This window comes from Pyrus communis, chromosome 7, assembly GCF_963583255.1.
Source record: "Pyrus communis chromosome 7, drPyrComm1.1, whole genome shotgun sequence".
In the NCBI taxonomy this organism is placed as follows: Eukaryota; Viridiplantae; Streptophyta; class Magnoliopsida; order Rosales; family Rosaceae; genus Pyrus; species Pyrus communis.
In genome coordinates this window covers 22,031,328-22,053,712 of record NC_084809.1, presented here as the reverse complement: position 1 = coordinate 22,053,712, position 22,385 = coordinate 22,031,328, and the positions used below count along the sequence as shown (strand labels likewise).

The window sequence follows — 22,385 nt, the reverse complement described above, 5'->3', positions numbered from 1 at the left end:
AAACCGTAGTACTAAGTGGCTATATATACGGATTATTACTAATGAAGTTTATTTTTATTAAGGGTAGCATTGTAAATCCCAGTTAATATTTTCTGTTTGTTTTCCTAGCTGTAATTAGTTAGATGAGCTGTCATTTACTAAAAGGATATTCTCTTGTATATATATATCAGAATCACAATGTAATCTAATTCATTAAGAAATACAGAAAGATATTTTCTCTATCATGGTTTCATCGCCATTTGTTTAACGACTTCCCGATCCTAACTGCTTCAGCACCGCCTCTCTTTGGCGCTTTTACACCCCCTTTCTTCGGCATCTCTATGCTAAAACCTTAACTCTCACCGTCATCAATGGCTGCTTGTTCGTCTCCCTCTGCTGATGCTTCGTCTCCCATCTCGTCCCTATGCCCTAATGTTTCCAACTCTTCAACTTCCTCAATCATGATTCAGAATATTGGTTTTATGTTGCCAATCAAACTCACCACCACCAATTATCTTACCTGGAGCGCTCTCTTTGCTCTGATCTTGAGGAGGTATAATCTCACTGGAATAATTGAAGGCTCTCAGGCTGCTCAGCCTAAGTATCTCTCTGATGCATCTAGAAATTCTTCTTTGAATCTGGCATTCATCGCCTGGTATGAGACTGATCAGAACATTCTCATCTGGCTCAACTCTACTCTCTCTGATTTTGTGATTCCTTACACTGTTGGTGTGAATTCTTCTCGATAACTCTGGTCCAAACTCGAATCGAGACTTGCAACAGCTTCGCAATCTCACATTCATGAACTCTTTTCAAGACTTTGTTCAATAACCAAGGGTGATTCATTTGCTGCCTCATATCTTCAAAGAATTGAAGAAATTGCTGATGCTTTGGCCAGCGTCGGTGCTCCGGTCGATGATTCTGAGCTGATTTCAGTAACTCTTCACGATCTACCTCCTGAGTTTGACTCTTTTTGTTGATGCGGTTCAATTTTGAATTAGATCCACAACCATTGATGAGCTCCATGGCATCTTACTGAGTAAGGAAATCCAAATCGAAAATCACAAGGAGACTACATCTGCACCAATTCAGGCATTCAATACCTCTATTGGACTTCTGCCTCTACCTTTTGATCCTCCAATCTCTAAGGCCTACACTGCTCAGAATTTCCCTAACTCCAATTCTCATCAAGGTCATGGTTTTGATCAAAATTTCTCAAACCTAAGAAATTCTTCAAATTGAGGAAATTTCAGGAACAATTCTCAGAGAAACAATTTCAATCGATTTAACAATTAGAGGTATAATCAAAATTGTAGCTCCAGATTCAACAACTCTAGCAGAAGAATTACTTGTCAAATCTGCAAACAATTTGATCATGAAGCTATTGAGTGTCCTCAACGCCTGAATCCTAACTTTGGCACTTCTTCTCAAGTTGCATTCTATGTCAATACTTCTGCTCCTCAGCACATTTGGCTGCTTGACTTTGGCGCATCATCACACATGACAAATTCCTATGCAAAATTGAACAATCTAGAATCATACACTAGACCTGAGCAAGTCTACATTGGATATGGCAAAGGTTTGCCTATATTTCATCTTGGTTCTTCAAGTGTCCCTACTATTACTCATTGTTTTGATCTTAAGAATGTTTTACATGTCCCTGCATTAAAGCAAGATTTTCTATCTGCAAACGAGCTTATTCTTGATAATCAATTATCAATAAATCTATATCTTTCTCACTTTGCTGTGAAGGATCTTTCTTCGAAGAAAGTGCTTTTCAAAGGCCCTGTACAAGATGGTTTTTATCTATTTTACACCACAACTTCCGTTGCTGGACAACAACATGCCTTTGCAACAACTTCAAAAGTATCTCAGGATATATGGCATCAAAGACCTGGCCATCCCTCATTCAAAATACTTAATAAAGTTGCATCTCATTCTTGTATTTTAGTTTCTGGTGATATTCATAAGTATTTGTGTTCTAGTTGTGCTATGGGCAAATGTTCGAAATTGCCATTTTCTGTAGCTTCTTGTTCTACAACTAAACCATTAAAGCTTCTACATACAGATAAATGGGGACCTTCACCAACTGTTTCTATACAAGGTTTCAAATATTATATCATCTTTGTTGATGATTTTACCAAGTATTGTTGGTTCTTTCCACTTAATTACAAATTTGAGGCTTTCTCTACTTTCATTCACTTCAAGTGTATGGTTGAGAACCTATTGTGCACTAAGATTGTTACATTGAGATATTATTCTGGTGGAGAGTTCATTAGCACTCAATTTTCCACATTCTTAAGGGATCATGACATTATTCATCAACTCAGTTGCCCCCATACTCCAGAGCAAAACAGGTGTGCTGAAAGAAAGCACAAACACTTGGTTGAAGCTGCGAGAACTTTACTTACAACTTCCAAGGTTCCATATGAGTTTTGGGTTTATGCTTTTGCCACAACCTTATATCTTATTAACAGGCTTCCTACTGCAACCAAATGTTCTTCTTAGGAATCTCTTTTTCACAAGACTCCAGATTACAACTCTTTCAGGGTTTTTTGCTGCAAATGTTTCCCCTTGCTCAAGACATATACAAACTCCAAGCTTGATCCCAAGAGTCAACCATGTGTTTTTCTGGGATACAGTTTACAACACAAAGGTTACAAGTGTATGTCCCTTGTAACTAGGGAAGTATACATTTCCAGGCATGTGCTCTTTGATGAAACTCAGTTTCCTTTTCATCATATTGTTACTTCTCCAGATCTGCACCAGTCATCTAGTTCCAATTTTAATCCTATTGCTACATCATTAACCTTCCCTACACCATCATCCCTCTCAACCACTTCTTCATCTACATCACCTATCTCTCTTCTTCCCACAACTTCACCTATATCTTCATCACCTCCAATTCCTTCATCCCTTAACAGTTAACAAATTAGTACTACTTCCTCTGCATCCCTATAAACCTAATTGCCAATCAACACTCATCCTATGCAAATCGGGTCTGAATCTGGCATTGTCAAACCTAATGCTCTTAATGCCACCAAACATCCTCTTCCTTCTCACCTTGCTCCAGACTATATCCCAACCATCTACTTTCAAGCTTCTAAACACCCTCACTAGAGACAAGCAATGCAGGAAGAATTCAATGCATTACTTAGCACTGGTACCTGGTCACTTGTTCCACCACATTCCTCTCAAAATCTAGTGGGATGTAAATAGGTTTAAAGCCCAGCTTGTTGCCAAAGGGTTTCACCAGCAACAAAGTTTAGACTACACTGAGACATTTAGTCTAGTAGCTAAACCAGTTACAATTCGATTGCTTCTTACATTAGCTGCTCACTTCAACTAGTTTCTCAATCAATTGGATGTGAGCAATGCTTTTCTGCATGAAACATTATCTGAATCTGTCTTTATGGTTCAGCCTTCGGGATCTGAAGATCCAACCAAGCTTAACTATGTTTTTCAACTGCACAATTCTCTATATGGACTCAAACAAGCCCCTAGGGCTTGGTATGAAAAGCTTCACATTGCTCTCTTTTCTATGGAATTCACTGGTTCTTAGAATGACCATTCATTATTTGTCAAAAAGGATCCAGCTTTAGTATTCATCTTAGTGTATGTTGATGATATACTAGTCACAGGTCCAAATCCTCAAGCTTGCAAGGATACTATTTCTCAACTCAGCAACCTCTTGCCTATCAAAGACTTGGGACCTCTTCACTATTTTGTTGGCATTGAAGTCAAAAGGTCAGTATTAGGGATCGTTATATCTCAAACAAAGTACATTCTTGATTTGCTTGAAAAATGAAATATGCTTGGTGCAAAACCATGTGCCACCCCTCTTAGCACTTCTTCATTGGATCATCAGTCTTCATTATTATCAAATCCATTAGAGTATAGATCCTTGGTTAGAGGATTACAATACCTCACTTAGTCCAGGCCTGACCCTTCATTTGCAGTCAATCTGGTATGTCAGTTTATGCATCAACCAAGGGAATCTCATCTTCAAGTTGTTAAAAGGATTTTGAGATACCTTAAAGGAACTCTGGATCTTGGTCTCTGGTTTCCTAAACATTCAAACTTCAACATTAATGCCTTTTCAGATGCTGATTGGGTAAGCTGTCATATAGATAGACGATCAACCGATGGATTTTGCATATTTTTGGGTAACCAACAGTGCCCAGATCTTCTACTAAAGCTGAATACAGGTCCTTGGCAAACACTGCAACTAAATCAAACATTGTCCTCAATGTTTTAAGCATAGATTCACACAAAACATAAGTAAACACACAAAAAGCACTTAAACATACTAAACATGGCAAAATGTAATTAACAAAGAGAAGAGTTTAGGGACGCAAATCTGGTTATGGAGTGTAAATTCCCTCTTCTCCTTGGTGATTGCATTGAGGCATTGATCTTGGTGATTCCACAGGCTTTCTCTTGAACTGGTTTCTGCCCATCGTTGATTTTCCTTTGTGCTACTTCTTGAACTGGGCAGCAGGATTCTTTTGGTCTTCCCCGAAGGTCTGAGCTTCCTCCTTTTATCTGTTTCTTTGTTCAATCTTTCCAATTCGTGTTGAAGAGGGTTAGAGGATAGCTCAGCATATGCAGTTGTTCCTTGTCTCCACATGCTTCAATGTATCATTTTCACTTGCCTTACTTGCTCCGTTGAAGATGACTACTCGAGAGCAACGCTAGGTAAGCAACCAGGAATAGATTCCAGGCAGTTGGCTCCAGATCGAAAGACTGACTCCAAGTGCCGGCTGATTGCTTCTTTCACTTTGCCATGCGAGTAAGACCAAGGACAAAGAAAAAGACAGGGAAAGAGCATGATATGAGATACTTTTGCTTTTGACCTTAATGATATGAGATACCTTTGCTTTTGAAGAAGCGGTGAATGAATCAGCACATGTATTTGTTGTGCTGTTTCCTCCTGGGTCATCTGTACTCCAGGCATCTGGTATCATCTTTGGGGAAGAAGAAAAAAATGAGTATTTCGAAAGGCTTTGCGGCCTCAGAGGTGAGGAAGAGCTGGGCATTTTCTTCAGGTCTGCCTTGCCATAAAAGATGAAGGTCGACATATATAGAGATAATAGCAAGTGGTGGTACTGTTCTTTTACCCTTGTCGACAAACGTTTTGATCCCGCAAATCCGGCTTTTTGAAATAGTGGCGCCTATTCGATCTTTGAAGACGCCTCTTCGATTTCTGAGCAGGCGCCCCTTCGCTTTCTGAACGACACGGAGTAGTGCGGATGCGGCTCCTTTTGACAAAGCTGCACGCGTCTTCTGAAAAGCAGAGAAAACGTCGCCGAACTTTGCGCTTGTCGGCTAAAGATGTGTAGTTGCGATGATGGCCTCCACGTGTTTTCAGCTTTGTCAGAAATCTTTTGACAAAGTTGAACGCGTTTTCTGAAAAGCAGAGGGAGCGTCGCCTAACTTACGCCGGAAAATCCGGCTCTTTGAATCGGTGGACGCGTGGCCTTGGCTTTTTATAGAGCTATCGATCACCGCCAACATACACACTCTGAAGATCTCCCATTCTTGAAAATCGTCTCCGGCCCTTTGAAAATTTACTCCATCCACCCCTTTTCTTTGAACACTTTTGAAAAAATGGCAAACTCATCGAACCTTAGCTTAGATTTGAGTCTCAGCAGCGATCCGGTTGCGCCCCGTCAAGGTAATGTATGGCGCCCTTCTTTTTTATCTTCTAACGGTCTTCTTGCAGGTGAAGACTCCGTGATGCAGGACGCCACAACAGCTACAATAGTAGCTAGGAACCTCCTCACTCTAAAAGATAGTAGGCTGCTGTCAGGACGGTCCGATGAGTTGGCCGTTCAAGAGTCCCTCGCACTTAGTGTTCAGTGTGCGAGCTCTGTGTCCAACATGGGCCAACGCCTGCTTGCCCGCTCCCGTCAGGTGGAATCATTGATGGCAGAGGTGGAAAGTCTTAAGCAAGAGATCCAGCAGCTTAAGTACGAGAATAGAAGTTTGCATGTGCTTGCAAATAACTATTCGTCGGGCATGAAGAGGAAGCTTGATGAGCTGCAAGAATCTGAGGGTCGAATTCACAGTGACCGTCAAAGGCTTGCGGCTTATCTCCAGAGGCACCTTTTTCCTGGGTCATCCAGCGTTTGGCCAAGTATTGAGGCCTGGAATGCTCTAGCTCCGATGCCTTCCGCTTCTATGCCTTCTGCTCCTATGCCTTCCGCTTCTATGCATTCTGCTTCGACGCCTAGTAGTGGGGCTTCACGTAAACATCCTCTGTGAAGGCTCCATCTTTCTCCATGTTTAGTATCTTTTTTTTTTTTTTCTTTTTTTTTTTTTTTAACATGCTTTGTTTTATTTAGTGCATTGGGTTGCCTCCCAAGTAGCGCTTTCTTTTACGTCTTGCAGCCGGACGAAGAACCCAATCACTCCAGGATATGTTCACGAATCGGATGAGAACTCCGAGTCATAAACTAGTACCTAGAACAAAAAAAAAAACAAAACAAGATTAAGAATCTGGAATAAAAATTTGATGCGTGATTTAAACGCACACAAATTAAACCCTCTTTTTGTCAATTGTAGTATAAGTATAAGTAGGGATCGTTCTGGACCGAGGATTAGGAGGGATTGTTAATCTCTTGGAAACTGACTTAAAAACGTAAAAACAATATAAAACACTAAACTAGACTCAAAGAATGCGAAACTAAACGTTAAAACACTAAGACAAACCAAAAGACTCAAAATGCTTTAAAAACACAAACTAAATTGATTTCTAACTAAATTGAACATTAAAGTAAAAGGGGGATTGAGGTTTGACGAAAATTGAAATAACGAAACAAGTTAATAAACTAGACAGAATGTAAATATGAAATTGATGAAATGGAATGAATGGATGCTAGCCAAGGGGTTCATCTCCACACATGTTACACTTGCATAATAAAAAGATTTCCAATTGCATTTCAATAAATTATGAAACTCATCACCCCGGGTCAATTAGGTCCGCTTAAATTAACCGTCAAGTTTTCCTTAAGTTAATGAATTGGATGGGCTAGCGCAACGCAATTCACTACATTCTCCAAAAGTCCTTTACGTGAACAGCACAATAAAGATACAATCAAAGATCATTAAACATTATGAAAACTATAAGTGTTGACGAGGCATTCGTTACTATGATGAGCATGAAACTCGTGCCAAGAATTCATTTAACGCGATTGTTTATAAGCAACCTCCACTACTTGTGAATATAAGTTCATAACGATTAGGTGAAACTCACTTATATTCTAGCGTCATATTCATGCATGAAAATTAAGCGTGCACTCTCAATAAACATACATAAATAAGTTATCAATCAAACGGTTAAACAAATTGAATTCACAACTTATGAAACGCAATTAGAAGTAATCAAATCAAAATGCAAGCATAAACATTTATTTCGAATCACCCCCTAGCTAAAGGGGGTTTAGTTCCTCATAACTTTGAAATCAAAGAAACACCTAAACATTCCAACAACTCAAACTTGAATTGTATGAACGTTTAGGCACTCTTCTCTTCCATTCCTCATACGTACAAAACAAAGAGAATTGAATTTAAACTTTGAAATCAAAGAAACACCTAAACATTCCAACAACTCAAACTTGAATTGTATGAATGTTTAGGCCCTCTTATCTTCCTCGTTGTTGTAGCACAAGGTCTAAGGTGAGGTTTGGGGGATTATGGAAATGGTAGAGGAGTGGTGTTTGGATTATAAGGGAATGGGAGCTCACGGCACAAAGGAAGAATGGATGTGTTTGTGGTGTGTTGTGTATGAAAATGAGATGTGTTTTTGTGTATGAATGCATGGGTTTTTATAGGGGGAATGGGAGAATGTATGGATGATTGTTTAAGAGTGAATGTGGCTGTTATGATTGAGAGTGCATGTGGATGAAATAATGATGGAAAAACAGCTAGGTTGTTGGTGGAAAGGCAAGGGAATACACGGCAAGGTGTGTGGAATTGCATGCGAATGCTGTTTTGGTGCTGAAAATGCATGTGAGTGCATGTTTTGGTGCTGGAAATGCAAAGGGGAGCTGGAAAGGCAATGGGAGTGCACGGCATTGAGTTATTGTTGGTGTGTGAATGCATGTGTTGAATGATTAAAGTGCATGTGGGTGAATATGTGGCTGAAATGATGAAGTAGGAAGGTGGAAATGCATGTGAAATGCTGGAAAGGGATTGGGAATGCACGGCATTGAGTTGTTGTTGGTGTGTGAATGCATGTGTTGAATTGGTGGTGCAATGATGAAAGAGTAAGTGCATGTGTGTGTGAATGGTGGTAGCTAGGGTGAATTATGATGAATGCATGTGGAATAAAGATGGAGAAGGTGGTGTAATGATGAAGTGGAATGGCTGAAAATGCAAGGGGGAGTGCAAGGCACGGCAATGGGTGTTTCTTGATGGTTTTGGGGTTGTGATGCATGTGAATGCATGTGGCTAAGGGTTGTTGATTGGGCTAGAGGTTTTGCATGGCTCAAAGGATTGTTTGATTGGGCTAGGCCCTTTGTTTTATGTCCAAAGTGCATACAAGGCTTTCAAATTCGTCCAACACTTTGGCTCCAAGCATATGCTATCCATTCCAAGCCCAATTTTGCTCCAAAATGCTCCAAAATGCATCTTTTTGCTTCCTTAGCCATATGAACCTAAAAACACACGAAAATGGCTTAAACTACTAAAACAACTATGAATTAACAACATAGATGCACGAAAACAAGCTAAGTAAGTCGCCTAAATATGCTCCTATCAATGCTTCAATGTATCATTTTCGCTTACCTCATTTGTTCTCCAGGCAGATGTGGTACCTTCTGCTGCCTTGTCTATTTCCTCAGTATAGCAATGCTAGGTAAGCAATTAGGGAAGGGTTCCAGGCAGTCGGTTCCTGACTGGAAGTTTGACTTCAAGTTCTGAATGATTCCTCTCTTTCTCTTTATCCTGCAAGTAAGAACAAGGACAAAGAAAAGAACAGGGAAAAAGCACGATATGAGATACTCTTGCTTTGATTAGAGCAATGATGCCGAGCTTGGTTTTGACTTAAACTCCTCCATCTGGATATGCCATTCTGCAGGGAAGGGCGTTGTGCTATGGTGATCTGTTCCAGCTCATCATTGATCCTTATGCTTCAATCTCTTGTTGTATTTGTTCTTGATGCAGGAGTTGAATGCAACCTTTGCATTTAAATGGTGCTTCACAACACTACTTCTCAGTGACGATGAGTACTCGAGAGCAATGCAAGGTAAGCAACCAGGCAAAGGTTCTAGGCAATCAGTTCCAGGTCGAAAGTTTGATTTTAGGTCCCAACTGATTACTCTATTTCCCCTTGTCCTGCAGGTAAGAGCAAGGGCAAAGGAAAAGATAGGGAAAAAGCATGATATGAGATAGTTTTGCTTTCAACCCTGATGATATGTGATACTTTTGCTTTGGTGTCATTTGTTTGCAAAGGTATTCCTGGAGAGGAAGAAAACTGAGCATTTCGAGAGGCTCTGTTGGGAGTGTGCTCTCGGAGGTGAGGAAGAGTTAGGCATGTTTTTTTTTTTTTTTTTTGCAGGTCTGCCTTGCCATGAAAGACGAAGGTCATCATATATAGGAATTTCCCAACAACCAGTAGTGGCACTATTCCTTTACTCTTGTCGGCAACCGTTGGGTAATTGAAATAGTAAGATTCATGCATTTTCAACTTTGTCAGAAATCTTTGACAAAGTTGCCTGTGATTTCTGCAAAGCTGGGGTTGCGTGTGAAAGACGATGACAAATCTGGAAAAGCCCGACTTTTGAAATTCAAAGAGTGATGACTTTTCGATCCTTGAACGAGCGGCCCGGCTTTTGAGGTTTGGAGGGTGATACTTCTTTGATTTTTGAACAAACGCCTATTTGATTTCTGAGCAAGCATCTCTTCGATTTCTGAATGAACAGCCCTGTTCCCCCTTCTTTTTTTTATAGAAACAACAATTGTGTTTCAAAAGAACGCTTAAGAGTTGCTGTCTGTAGAAGCTACCCTCTTTGTATTTCTGAGATTTTGATTTACCTGACCTTTTCTTCCTTCCTTATTTCTGCAAATGGCTTGCCCGTCTGATCGTCGTCTTAATTTGAATGTTGGGGAAGATGCCGACATGCATTCTCAAGACAACATATGGCACCCATCCTTCGTATCCCCTAACGGTCCTCTTACAGTTGGGGATTCTATGATGAAGAACGGCATAACCGCTATGGTGGTTGCTAGAAATCTTCTCACCCCCAAGGATAACAAGATCCTTTCCAAGCGGTCTGATGAGCTGGCTGTTCAAGACTCTTTGGCTTTCAGTGTTCAGTGTGCGAGCTCTGTATCGAACCTGGGTCAACATCTTCTTGCTCGAACTCGTCAAGTTGAGTCACTTATGGCTGAGGTGGCGAGTCTTAAGCAGGACATTAAAAGGCTTAAGCATGAAAATAGAGACTTGCACATGCTTACCAATAGTTACTCAACGAGCATGAAAAGAAAGCTTGACCAGCTTCAAGAATCCAAAAGTCGGATTCAGAGTGACCATTAGATGTTTATGGCTTTACTCTAGAGGCACCTATTGCCTTCGACCTCTGGAGTTTTACCGAGTGTTGAGGCTCCAAACAATTAACCTTGGCACCTCTTCTTCCTAGAGTTCCGCCGAGTGATGAGGCTCCACCTGATCAATGAAGGCTCTTTTCTTTTTTCTTTTTTTTTTCTTTTTTTTATTTTTTTTATTTTTTAACTCATGTACATGTACATCCACATTTCTGTAATTTTCCAGAAAAGTCAATAAATGAGCTTTTATTTTGCCCAAAAGGCACTTACCCTTTATATATATATATATATATAGGTGCTCTTTGCATTTTTGGATTTCTTTACTATTTTGACAGATTACCCATGTTCACAATTGGTGGCAGCTTCTTGCGAATTTGCAATTAGTGACGAAGTGAGCAGGATGTGGGTGCAACTGTGCTCTTTGCCACTACTGCTCGGAGCTTGTTCCAGTGCGTCACTTTTACTGTGTGGGGTTGTGCAAAAGACTGTAGCGATTTTATGCTGTGTAGTGCCTTTTGGTTACAACTTTCCTCAGTGGTGACGTTGTCGTGCACATTGACCTTGCTGCACTGTCGTCGCTGTACTTGTTCGCTGCACACCATTGCATTGTCCGTTGTCATGCTATTCATTTTTTTTTTTTTTTTTTTTTTTGAAATGAGGCTTTGTAACCAAATCTTTCCCTTAAAGAATAAAGCATTCATATTTTGAATCTGCTCTTTATTCTTTAAAGTGTTTGTGTTTTTGTTGATGATGTGATTGTACTTGAAGTTTTGAAGTTTCAAGTTGCCTACGTACCTTTGGTTGAGGAGGGATTAAGTCATGATGTAGTTCAAATGAGTGATGGTTTTGATGATGATTTTGCCGTACACAGTTTATGCTCTTGCAGGTCAGGAGCGTTTATTGTCACCTTTTACGCTCGTGCGGACAAGGAGCTTTTGGTGCCGTTTCCAGTTTCTACTCGTGCAAGGAGCTTTTGATGCCGTTTGCAATTTCAGCTCGTGCAGGCAAGGAACGTTTGTTGTCGCCTTTTAGGCTCATGTGAACGAGGAGCTTTTGGTGCCGTTTGCAATTTCAGCTCGTGCAGGCAAGGAACTTTTGGTGCCATATGCAATTTCAAGTCGTGTAGGCAAGGAGTGTTTGTTGTCGCCTTTTATGCTCGTGCGGACAAGGAGTTTTTGGTGCCGTTGCATTTTCAGCTCGTGCAGGCAATGAGCTTTTGGTGCCGTTTGCAGTTTCAGCTCGTGCAGGCAAGGAACGTTTGTTGTCGCCTTTTACGCTTATGCGGACAAGGAGCTTTTGGTTGTTGTTGTGGATTTATCAAGCGATCTGGGAGAGGCGTTCCTCGCAATCTTCATAGGAATGAGCCTTGACCGAGTAATTGAAGAAGTCTTCTGGGAAGAGGTCGCACATTGTGATAGGGATGGACAATCTTTGTGTCAAAATTTCATTATCGCCAACACTTTCACATTGTTCTGGAGGTTGACAAGAGTTGCTTTTCCCCCTTTTCAACTGATAAACTTGTGGACAAGATGGTTGCTGCTTGTCCAATTTCTTCAAAGCGATCTTGGAGAGGCGTTCCTCACAATCTTCATAGCAAGGAGCCTTGACCGAGTAATTGAATAAGTATTCGAGGAAGAAGAGATCACGCATGAACGATCTATATGTTGAAATTTTCTTATCTTCAACATTTTCCCATTGCTTTGAAGGTTGGCGAAAGTTGTTTTGCCTCTTTTCTGATTAGTGCACTTGTGGAGAAGACTTACGCTTCTCGTGCAGTTTCTTCAGAGTGACATGAGTCCATCCTTCAATTTCACTTGACTTCGAGCATGCCCCTAACTGTCGAGGTGAAGACTTTGAGTCGAAAGAGCCAGAAGTGACGTCTTTCTTAAGGATTTCATCTTCAGTGCCATCTTCTTGGGTTTGTTGGCATGAAGATTTGCAGTGTGGACGATGATGCGCCTCCTTACCTTCAGTGGTCCTTTCGTGTCGACCTCCAAGGTTGCTTGGTGTTTCATCCTTAAAGGAATCGAGCTTCGAACGTCGTCTTTTCCTGCTAGACCGTCGAGCTTTTCTTCATTTGGCGTTGTCTTCCTCTTTCTAGAAGGATTGTTGGTTTCTTCAAGTTTTTCCAAAGCCGATCGTTGTGAAGGAAAGCTAGCCTTGCTGCTTTGTTTCTTAGGTTTTGACAACCTTTCAAAAACAGAGCTTTGGGGTGTTGGCGTGTTATGCCATTTGAACACGGAAGTTCGGTTTTGCCCACCAATGCGATCAAGTGCCGAATTTATGGGTTTTGAATGATTCAGCCTATCGAAGACCGACACTCGAATGGGAAGTTTAGGCTCATCTTGATTTTGTTCAATGCTCACGCTGATGTGTTGAACGCTAGCGTTTTTCGCTTTGCTTAAAATTTCACAGGTGCATTTGGTGTGAAGCCAAGTCCAGCTTTGTTGTTGTCAACTCCGTAATCATGCTCCTTCAACTTCTTTTGAGTCTCTGTGAGGTCACGATCTTTGTCGTTGACGGTGTTTGAAACCTTCTTTCCAAGATTTGAAGAGGAAGCAAAGTCAGGCCCAGCCTTTGACATGAGTTCGTAGGCGTTTGGGTTGAATCCTTCTTCGGTCATCTTAGTTGGAAGAGAGCTTGGTTTCACTTTGACGCCATGCTGCTCCTCCAGACGGTTGATGAGTCCGGTGGTTTGCAAGTTTTTCTCTTCAACAGTCTTTATCAGCCTCGCAATTGTTTCCTTCATCTGAACCAGCTGTTTTTCAATGGAGGTAGTGACGATGGTCATGACTTGTTCTTTGTTTGAAGCCATGGAGAGTGCTTGAATATCTTGAACGGAGACAGAGATAAGAGGTAGCGATTGTTCCATTGGGCGTACCAAATTTGTAAACACGAAAATTCCTAATGACGAACGAGACAATAACACATGTACAAAGTAATATTTTGTATTAATGATTTTGGGGGTACAATCTCTTTGTAATTTGGTCCTCTGATTCGATCTCCGTAAGATGTTGGTTTGTTGACGTGTTGTTGATCCAAGGGCTGTCGAGGCTTGATCTTGGATGAACAGTTGGAAGTTTCTTCAAGGGCCGTCGAGGCTTTGATCTTGAAGAACAGGGATGAACAGATCGTCGAGGGTTTTTGGGCTTGATCTTGAAGTTGTTGATCCAAAGGGCCATTGGGGCTTGATCTTAGGATGAATAGGTGATGAACGATGAACACTTTCTTCAAGGGCCGTCGGGGCTTGATCTTGAAGGAGGATTTGACGAAGAATGAAGAGGGCTTTCTTGATCCTTCGGGATTTGCTTGAGAGCTTTAGAGTTTCAAAGCTTCAAGGTTTTGGTGTAATGTGTATTGGTCCAAAAAAAAAAAAAAATGAATGAAATTGGCTTTTATTTATAGAAATTTTTAAGGCTAATTTTGAATATAATATTCAGATGAAATAAATCATTTCTACCAGGTGTTGACACATGTCCCATTTGATGACTTTTCTGATTCATTTCGATTTTTCGTTGAGTCACACGCTACGTGTAAAATTTATATGACACGTGAGCGTTGAAATTTTATTTATTGGTTAACATTCATTTCACCGAAATTTCGATGTCTACATTTTGTCACTATCTTTGTAAATTTTTCCCAGTTTAGCTCAACTTCCTCATTGTTTTCTCTATTTCTTTTGAATCAAACACCAATGTGGTAATGGTAGGTTATGTCAGACATCTTTCACTTTTTGAAAGCCTCCATTGTCTATCATTGACCAAGAAATAAACACCGACTGACCGTCCACCGTTGAACTCAACAGCTTCTCTCTCTCTCAAAATTGGGATTCAACATGTAAAGAAAATTTTCGAGGGAAAAACTTGTATAGAGATAACAAGTGATGATGAAGCTCATCGTTTTATTTATTATTGTTGAATAATTTTGAATTTCGAAATCTATGTAATGAATAAATACAAATTAAAAAAATTAAACTTATTCAATAATAATAAATAGAATAGTGATCATTACCACCAAGTGAGCAAAAATACACTCACAATTTTTCTTAGACCATGGACGAAGCAGGCATTAAATTAGTGTTCTCGGAGATACAAAAGCCGGTTAGGCTGAAACCATAGGATTCGAAAGCTCTGGCTCTTAGTTCTACTCATTGTTACAATTGTGCAGATTAATGCATTTTAGCTGAACTTTTAGCCGAGCAAATTCCGAAGAAATTTTAAATCCCCTGCGGATTGGAATTAAAAAGAGTGTCCTTGTACTGGCCTCTTTTTCCATTGTTGTATTTACAAATACACCTAATCTTCAGAAACAGTCTAACTAGTGAAAGACCAAGGCTTTTAATTGACCTTCACCATTTCTTTTCTTTCAATAAATATTATGTTGAAGTATTCTTCCTGATATGGCTGCTGCAAGTGCTTTCGTGAAATCGGGATCCTTTGTCAAGGAAGAAGCCATCTGCTGCACCAAAAATTTGCGAACTTCGGGTGTTTCAGTTCTTGTTTTTGTGCTCTTGGCATCTGCAGTACTGGACTTGGATTTGGTCAAGTCAAGAGTAATTGTAGGTCCAGTTGAGCCAAGGGAGGTTGAGCAAGGGACGGATCCTATTGCCACGCAGTGGTTTGAGCCCGATGTTGCTTCAATTTGGGAAGGGTTGGGGTGGTTGTGTTCACCTTCATAAGTTGCCACCAAAATAGATTGGTCCTCAACACTTCTTTGAACCTGAAGAGGAAATTATAGACAAAATTACATTTAACTTATAAGAACAATGAAAAGCAAACGAAATCGTCTATTTACACTAAGTTTTAAGCAACAAGAAGGTTAAGGAATTCACTCACCTTCTTTTTGACAGGGCAGCTTGGAGCAAAAGAGCATTTGAAGTAAGCTCTAGGACAAGGATTATCCCTAGTAACTTTTTGGCCATATTTCCTCCATTGATATCCATCTTTCACAACCTATTAAAATACACATAAAATTGCTCAATACAACAACTCAAATAAATAAAATTGAGTTCATTGTAAGTGTGTGACATTGATTACGGATTGAGGACTAACTAATTACCAAGCTTGTATCAGATGCTTCTGTCTGGACACAAGCCCTTGAAATCTTAGCCTTGACGATCTCTTCTCTTGGTTTCTTGTAGGACTCTCCATCACTGGAACTGCTCTCCGAGTTTCTATTCACTGCTCCATTCATGATATTATTACTGTTTGTGTTGTTGTTGCTGCTTTCGGACTTTCTTTTCTTTGAAATTGGGCTAAGCTCCTTCTCAGGGTTCTTGCTCATGTACTCCAACAGTTGGTTTCTCAAAGCATTGTAGTTCTCTCCCATCACCGTCAACATTTCTGTTAGCTTCTTGTTCTCTGCACTCACTCGGTGCAATTCTTCCAATAGGGCACCGCTCTGAATCAAAGCAGATCATAAACCTTTTAGCTAGCCATAGAACCCAAGCAGTTATATTTCTTGATATCAAACTACATATGCTCTGATACCATATGTTAAGCTTCCAAATAGACGCTTCAGGGGTCTACTACTAATTAAACATTTATATTTCATGGTAGCGAAAATCCTAAGCGCGTGGTTCAACGGCCTACTACTATATATATAGTTCATGTTTCAAGTGTTAAAGAGGTTGTATATTGAAGTTTTATAAGCAGTAGGATCCTAAGCGCGTGCTTCAACGGCCTACTACTATATATATAGTTCATGTTTCGAGTGTTAAAGAGGTTGTTTATTGAAGTTTTATAAGCAGTAGATTAGTTCTTCCTAAAGAAAAAGATTGTGAAAAATAAATAGTAGAATATCCTTATAAACCATGAAGGCAGGTCTTCATTGGCAACCACAAAACAAGAAGATAGAGAAGATAAGGCGGAGAAAACTAAGAAACCAACCTCTTCTTTAGGTGAAAGCTGCCTCCCAAAGTCGATCAATATTTTGCTATGCACCTCTTTTTTGATCATCTGAAATTAATCAAAGCAAATATTTAGACTTCTATAAGTTCATGAGCAACTTTTATAAACAATTAAGCAAAGTGATATAACTATATATTCGTGAGATTTTTATACATATAATTTTCGACTTACCGGAGTGTCATTGAAAAGTCTGAGAGGCATGGAATTAAGATCCAAAGAAGTATCATCATATGCAGCTGAGTAGTCCATTTCCTTTGAAATTAACAACAGCTCTTCCTTCCTTGTAATAATCCTCAAGAAAATCTCTCAAGCCCTCAAGTTTGACCTAAATCTTGACCAAGTAGTTGTGTGAAACCGTCTGAGTTTTACCAAATGAAAGGCAGTTTAATATATAGAACCAGAGAAAGCTCTCATAAGAGATGAGAAGAGAGAAGGAAACTGGGGAGAAAGAGAGAGAGAAGGAAAGATAAGAGATGAGTAGTGTCAGTGAAGAGCTGTATATAGACTCGCTTTTGGTGTGCGTTTATAAGAGGAATAATTATATGTAAGAACTGCAAGCTGTACGACGTGTCGGTCGTCATGGAGTTTGAATTTCCTTATACTTGATTTTTCTAGTCAAGCACGCCACCCCAAGAATTAAATAAGTCATTTGAATTGTAGTGTGAGTGTATACTAATGAATTTATTTTATTTCTAATATTTTAATAATTTATTATTTTATTTTAAAGAATAGTGGAAGGAAGCAAGAGAAGTTCTATATTGACCCGATGATGTGTCCGTCATACTATTATAATAAGTTCTACTTTTTCTGTTTTTCTAAGGGGGGTAATGAATATCGTATCAATGAGTAATATTATGGGTTTGCTTTTCTGTCGCGTTTTGAACTTCGAAGCATTTTTTCCACGTTCCATGAATCTATGTATTGTTTTTTGTTTTTACGTGGATGAAAAATGCATATATCTTTAAAAAAAAAAAAAATTAGTGAGAAGGATTTGAAAATTTTAAGTTTTAACGATAAGGATAAAATAAAGGGTAAAATAAATAGTATAAGGATTGACTTTTTAGTATAAAAACGTGATTTTTCGTTAAAGTGAACAGTATTATGAGTTTTTCATTAAAATTCTCTATATATTTTTGTATTTTTTGATTCGCATGTCCAAACCTGTCAACATGTTTATTGTAAAATTTCAAGTGAAGGATATTTTACAGTTTTACAGAGACACAAGTTAAACTTTTGTTTATTAGCAATGATAACTTGAACTTGGAATTGGAATCACCTTCCATTTATCCAAGAACTAGTTGATTTGAAAAGAGAAAAAAAAGAGTTACATTAAACTAATATTTCATAAACAATCGATGAAGATCTACATTGGACAGTAGATTTAGAACTAACCATGAGGTGGATCACCATCTAGGCAAACCAACGTTCTTCATTCTCCCTGCAGCCAACTTTTACAACTTCTTTGTGCACATGCATGGCATATATGTTTTACGGACAACATTAGGGTTAGTTTACGGTACTTTTTAAGAAAAAAAAAGGTATTAGTATCTTTTAATTTGAACAAGAATTTTGTAATGCAATCACGTCTACGCATAATATCTTTACCTTAATAGTGCAATAAAACATTCACAACATACCTTATTAGAGCCTGAGAGTAATAACAAAGTCATTATTATGTATTATTAATTAACTAAGACTAGCAGATGCTCACACACACGGTGTGTAAACATTTTCATCTTATTTATTTATTTTATTATGAAAGTGTGATTAGTTTTAAAAAAAATTTAAAAAAAAAGTTATGAAAATTGGGACAATGATGAGCAATTGTGTTTTTCATTTTTTATTTTTAAATAGGGCATGTGATACTAACATGACTCTTATGTAACCTTAGGTTGGTGTAAAAAAAGGGTAAAATTGATGTTTATGTAATTACTAAATTGTCTATGTTTTTTTATTTTTGTTCAGTTTTGGTGAAAGGGTTGAAATAGTAATTTTTTATACGGTTTTAGTTGACAATTAGAAGTCTATTAATAAGTAGTTTAAATAATCATATTTTGACAAAAAAAAAAATTAAAAACATTAAAAAAAAACCTATAACCATATCATTATTAAGTAACTGTAGGTTGTAAAGTTTAATGATTCTTATGTAACCTTAGATTGTAAACTTTAACAACATTTTTTAAACTTTGTTAAATTTGAATGTTAACATCAATAGATCAATAGTCTTAATTATTATTATTATTATTATTATTTTAAAGAGGGACAACTGGTGGCAAGCCACAATTATCTACACCTTCCAGGCCTGAAGAGGCTATGGAGAATTTTCACTCTGCTCGTGGCCATAGGTAAGCAGACTCACCAGCTCAAAGCATTAAACTTGGGTGTCCGTAGAATTTATGACAATATTTCTTATATATATATATATATATATATATATATTCATGTGTCAGAAAACTAATTAGCAACATGGGGTGCCCAACTTCATAAAAGCACATAATGTTCCATAATTTTCAAATGTAGGATTTACATTCTTAGTATATTTGTGTGTGTGTGTGTAGAATTTTTTTTTTTTTTTGAAGGTAAGTAATTAAATTAATTAAGTAGCTGAGCTTCTTATAGGGTTGTATGACACACCCCGACCGAGATCAGGGCATGCTGGCCGTCACGTGGAAGTGACGTAGCCATGTGCACAGTGCGGAAGTTAAAAATAATAATAAAAGTACGAATAAATAAAAACCACCTATACACAAAGTAATAACATACATGTGCAAGCGAAAGTGTGAGAAACAAAGTTCAGAGCACGGAAGACCTAGTGCAGTCCGGGAGAAACAACACTAAATAAACACACCCGAGGGTGGTCCTACACTGGTGATAATCTGTCAGATAAGCCGGAAAAATCCTCTGGGGAGCCACCAAAAGCGCTAGCCAAACTAGAACCTGGAGGGGCGCAAAACAGAAAGCGTGAGTGGGCAAAAACAAAGCTTTTCAAAAACCATTTCATAAACAAAGTTCTAACCCCTTGCCGTAAAACCTGTATACTTCCCAGAAAATATAATATATACATACATATAAATCATGCTCGAAAATATGCCATGCCAAATGCCTCGAAATAAAATGCAAGTACTCAGGTAATGCCAAACAATGCCATGTAATCTGTCAGCTGGAGTCACCTAACGTGACCTGTACGACTGAACCTAGAGCTCAAATCTCCAACTCGCTAACTATATCTGCACACGAGTCGGAACCACCTAAAGTGGTATGTACGACAGGACTGGGTGTATAATAAGTACGCTCAAGTGCTACAATCACATGAAGGCTGGGCGAATAATCGCGGGTCACCCTACGAGTCGGAACCACCTAAAGTGGTCTGTACGACAGGATTGTGCACCTAACTTGGATCCAAGATGAGCGTGTGGTGCGGGAGGTGAACCTCACGTGAAGGACTGTGCCTTACTCTGGGCGGGAGCACTAACACCAGGGGTGCAGGTTATGAGCTCTCTATGCATCTCAAATCACTACTGAACATAAACATAAACCATAACTTACTTGGCACTTACCTGTGCTTCCGCAGCACCAACACACACACACACACACACACACACACACACACATATATATATATATATATGTAACTAATAATGCATAATTAAATGGGCAAACATAATGCATGGCATATAAACGTATAAACGTTTCATTTCACTTTCTGGGAAAAACATAACTATATAGGTATATACGGAAAACCAAAAGCCCACTCATTGGTATGTAGAAGGGTCATAACCCCCTTGCCTTGAGTGACCACGCTCGTCCTCGAGATAGGTCTCACCTATATGCGAAACAACTATAAATACGTTAATTTTAAAGCACATAACCAACATTACGAAATAACTTCTCATACAATGCTTAAATGGGGTGTATGAATACACCAACGTGATCTACTCAATCTCACGAACATCCTCATATTTTTAAAATAATTTTTCGACGCCGCACGCGCCCCCACGCGCCGGCCAAGGCACGGCCACACGCGCCGCCCACGCGCAGGCACGTGCCTGGCACACTGATGGCGTCACTTAACGCCGTCAGGAATATTCCGTTAAATCTAACTGATGCCGTTAACGCCGTTAGGAATATTCCGTCCAAACTGATGGAATATTCCGTCGTCTTCTCTAGCCAAACTCCGGCACCATCGCCGATGCCGGAAAACCGGGAAATTTTCAAAACTTTGTATCTTCTTCGTTTTTCAACCAAATTTCACAAAATTGGTACTGAAATGAAGCTTACAACAAAAGGAACAAATCCATACCACTTTCAAGCACTAAAACCCACGGAATCTCGCCGGAAAAACACCACCAACTTCGGCCAAACCTGCAACTCACGATCCTGACGTCCAAAACCTTCAAACGAACCACCCCGAGCCTCCTAAGGACCTCACCAAGCTTCCTACAAGCTTGAAATTCTCAAAAACACAAGAATTACCGTGTGCATGAACAGTGACCAAATCGGGGGATCCCGAGTTCGACGTTAAAACGAAGGTATCCTTACCTAAAATGGGTATGGTTGAACTCCTAAAGACCTCACGAGCACAACTGTGTAACTTGTTTCCTCGATCCGTGAAGATCTCGAGGGTTATGGTGTTGTCCGTACGAAAAGAATAGGAAAGGGAGAGAGAAAGAGGGACTCGGGACAGGGATAGGGATGAGGGTGGGTGTGGGGGTGTGTGTGTGGTGCAAACTCCACCAATCAAAACTCAAAAACAACCACACAACGAAAAAACCATACTAGGGGCAAAACCGTCATTTCACCTCTACGGTACTTTACGAAAAAACCAAAAAACTTAATCGTGAGATGATACTTTACGAATATTTCACATATTAAACTAATTTAATTTAAGGGAAAATGTTATTGTTAAATGTTATATGCTTAAACAATAAGTCCAAGGAATATGCAATAGAGAATGTAATCTAAGGAAGTTAGATTCATGATACCTTTCCTTCTCATACACATATCCTAAACGTTCATGATCATAGGATTGTAAATTGGGCATTGGCACTTCGATAAGATCAGTACATATTATGTCTTGTTTCTTTAGAGAGTGATTAATCTCGAATTAATGGTGTGAAAGACATCAAGATAAGTATGTAGCTGCTCAACAAAGAGTGAGTTCATTGAACGCGATCAACCATGAGTTCTCATACTCATGTCATATGAGATTTCACTAGTTGGAATAATGCGAAGTAGTCCTATGGCCTAAGACACCACAATTATCTTGTGGATACATCTTTGATTATTTGATGATGTGTCAATAACCTTATGGTTTGTTATGTGCATTGTTGAGATAATTGATTTATTCACAGAGGCATGTGAGTATACAACAAGTGATCTTTAACTTTCAACCGTTGAAGTACAATACTCTATGATATGATTGAAGAGTCTCTGGTCATAACACATGAATATGATTTAGGAATCACGCTCCAAATCACATGTCAATGTATAATAATGGATCTTTAACCTTCAAACAGTTGCAGGAGAATACTCTATATGATATGATTACGAATTGGCCATGGTACATGAATAAGATTTTTGGAAGTATGTTCCAAATCACATTCAAAGTAATCATATGAACAAGAGAGTCACATTGGATAGTAGACATGAATAAACTATCAACCAAACAATGTGATAAAAAATATTGATATAGAGAAACATTGTATTGCATTGTAATCTCAAATTGAATAGGTTATCCACTTCTTCTATTGAGCTTGGGTAGCCATGACATACTGTTAGATATCACTCATGGTTTGTGGAAACCCTGAAAAATAACAATCACTAATCTTCACTAAAGGGAGAATTAGAACAATCTTTCAATTCACAATTGATTAGCAAAAGTTCTAATTGTCAATTGCCTTACTGACTAGAACCTAATGGATCGCACACTGTGTAAGCTAATGATTGAAG

General features: G+C 39.0%; 1 protein-coding gene across 1 annotated transcript; it reads right to left on the bottom strand.

The window, feature by feature from the left end:
* Positions 1 to 14,580: 14,580 nt before the first annotated feature.
* LOC137740214 (probable WRKY transcription factor 40) lies at positions 14,581 to 16,936 on the bottom strand. The gene is made up of 5 exons (XM_068480051.1): positions 16,608 to 16,936; positions 16,416 to 16,484; positions 15,586 to 15,927; positions 15,363 to 15,479; positions 14,581 to 15,246 (listed from the first exon to the last, which is right to left on the bottom strand). Exons 1-5 carry the CDS (start codon positions 16,683 to 16,685, stop codon positions 14,893 to 14,895), a joined length of 960 nt encoding a protein of 319 aa, XP_068336152.1. The 5' UTR covers positions 16,686 to 16,936; the 3' UTR covers positions 14,581 to 14,892.
* Between the last annotated feature and the right edge of the window lie 5,449 nt (positions 16,937 to 22,385).